The 2,467-nt window shown below is 47.4% G+C and overlaps 1 protein-coding gene across 1 annotated transcript in view; it reads right to left on the bottom strand.

Moving 5' to 3' along the window:
* Positions 1-2,467, bottom strand: part of SCAP (SREBF chaperone) — a gene marked incomplete at its 5' end in the record, with an annotated part of 13,582 nt that overhangs the window by 8,643 nt on the left and 2,472 nt on the right. Inside the window, one exon of the mRNA XM_029086880.1 lies at positions 437-535. Within this exon, the coding sequence (XP_028942713.1) occupies positions 437-535 (99 nt within the window). The remainder of the gene's footprint in view (positions 1-436; positions 536-2,467) is intronic.

Below are 2,467 nucleotides of genomic sequence, written 5' to 3'. Positions count from 1 at the left end.
AGCTGGGGCTCTTTAGCTTGGAGAAGAGGAGACTGAGGGGAGACCTCATTAATGTTTATAAATATGTTCAGGGTGAATATCAGGAGGATGGAGCCAGGCTCTTCTCAGTGATGCCCAATGGTAGGACAAGGGGCAATGGGTGTGAGCTGGAACACAGGAGGTTCTGCTTCAACTTGAGAAGAAACTTCTTTACAGTGAGGGTGACAGAGCCCTGGGACAGGCTGCCCAGGGAGGGTGTGGAGTCTCCTTCTCTGGAGATATTCAAAACCCGCCTGGACACCTTCCTGTGTGATCTCATTTAGGTTCCTGCTCTGGCAGGGGGATTGGACTGGATGATCTTGGGGGGTTGGATTGGATGATAACCTTAACCCTAACCCTTCCAATCCCCAACACTCCGTGATTCTGTGCAAACCCCCCGTTCTTGGCCCTCCCTTACCTCCATCCGGCGAATGTCAATGGACAGCACAGTAGTGAAGAAAAACATCTGCAGGAAGAAGTCAGACACCAGGCCAACCACAGCAAAGAGGCAGAACTCCTGCAGACAGGACACACTGATTAACTACAGCACTAAATATTTCAACTTCAGAAAAAGGGGAATTCGTCAAACTCTTACCCAGAGCACAGATCTGAGTCTATTTTACAGTATATTTTGTAATAGTTGAGAGTTTAGTGCCAAAAAAAGTCAGTGTGAGAACTCGAGAGCATATTTATCCAGGTTCTTTGTTGTTCTTCTCAGCCATAAACCATCAAAGCACTAAAGGAAAAACCCAGCAGAGGATGTTTTCCCAGTTCACAAAGCCGGGGCAGGGCTGCAGCCAGAGCTCTCCACCTCCTGCCCATGGGTTCAAATCACAAAGCCAAACATCTCCAACAGTGACAGTTTCCTGCACTTTACCAATAAATCTCAGCCCTGATTTTAAATCCCTCCAGGAACTCAGGTTGCTCAGGAATTGGATCAATCAACTCTCCAACCAAAGACAAACCACTGTAGTCACTGTAAATCTGTGTATTTATTTGTAGCTATTCTCCAGGGTAACAATTTCTGCTTAAATCACACTTTTGGCTCATATATATTTGCTGGGAAAATTTCATTCCTAAACCCATGGAAGAAAAGCCCCAGAGCAGCTCTCAGAGGTCTCTAAACACCAACTATATGAGAAACAACGTTTGCAAAAGCTGAGGTTTCCTAAATTTGCTGTAATCTCGACTTTCCCCAGCAGGTGCCATTGCAGAAGTAAGGATTAAAAAGATTCTGCCCAGCAGCAGAAATGCTCTCAGCTCCCAGAACAACCCTAGGAAACAAACAGACCCTCTTACCCCTTCGTGCCAAGTGCCATCCCCTCTCCCCTGTGACATTCAAAACTTCACAGCAACACAGAATTAAAACATTTTTGAGAGGAGTTTTGTTTCCTTTGAAAGCACAAATTTCTGGCAGGACCCAAAAAAGGATCTTAGGAAATATGGCCAGACCAAGAAAGTAGGAGTCAAAACTTTAGGCTCCCAAGGTGCAGACCAGGCCAGGACACACCCACCTGAGGGGAAAGGAAAAAGCTGTAGAGATTAATTTATTTGGTTGCCCTCATTCCTGTGTCTGCCCCAGCTTCTTGCACAAGGCTGGAGGCCAAAATCAGCACAGAGAAATGAAAGGAGATAGCGTGGAAGGTGATCCAAAAACCTCCACCAAACCTTGAAGCTTCCCCATCCTGTCCAAACTGTTCTGGAAAGATAAGCAACCAACTGTTTGTTATTTAAAAATCAGTGTGATATAAAAATGAGATAACCCACCAGGTCAGCTGCCCCATCCCAGACCCCCCAGCGACAGCAGCACAAGGAAGCAGCTTCTCACCAGGTTTTTCTCTTTAGCCCCTTCCCCACCACCTGACAAAGGAGGTTTTGGGAGCAGAGGGATGAAAACACAACGCAGGTTCCTCTCTCAAGAAAACCAGAAGGAAAGCACTGGATTTCACACAGACCTCGGCAAACACAGGCTCCACCAACAGCTGAGAGATTGATTCTGTTCATAGCTCCACGTTGGATTAGACACATCTGAAGCTGTTAGCCCTGAAAATCTAAAATCTTCTGATATTTGAATATTGCTCACCCTACAGCAAAACCCAAAGTGATGTCAGGGGGTGCAGGGTTGGGCTATGGGTGTGTGAACTTCAGTGAGAGGTTGTGGATAAGAGAAAGCAAGCCTGGGGTGAGGGCTCAGCACTGCAGCACCACAGAGCATCAACAGCAACGCGGTGCCAGGAGAACACAGGTCTCTATCCACTTCAACACAAGGCAAGAGGATTTCACAGGATCCCAGAATGGCCTGGACTGGAAAAGCCCTTTCAGGTCATCAAGTCCAACCATGAACCCAACGCTGACCAGTCCCCCACTAACCCATGTCCCTCAGCACTGTGTCTACACAACTCTTCAATCCCTCCAGGGATGGGGACTCCACCACTGCCCTGGGCAACCC

The sequence above is a fragment of the Antrostomus carolinensis genome, unplaced genomic scaffold (genome assembly GCF_000700745.2).
Source record: "Antrostomus carolinensis isolate BGI_N321 unplaced genomic scaffold, ASM70074v2 scaffold24989, whole genome shotgun sequence".
Classification (NCBI taxonomy): Eukaryota; Metazoa; Chordata; class Aves; order Caprimulgiformes; family Caprimulgidae; genus Antrostomus; species Antrostomus carolinensis.
This window is presented reverse-complemented; position numbering and strand designations above follow the sequence as displayed.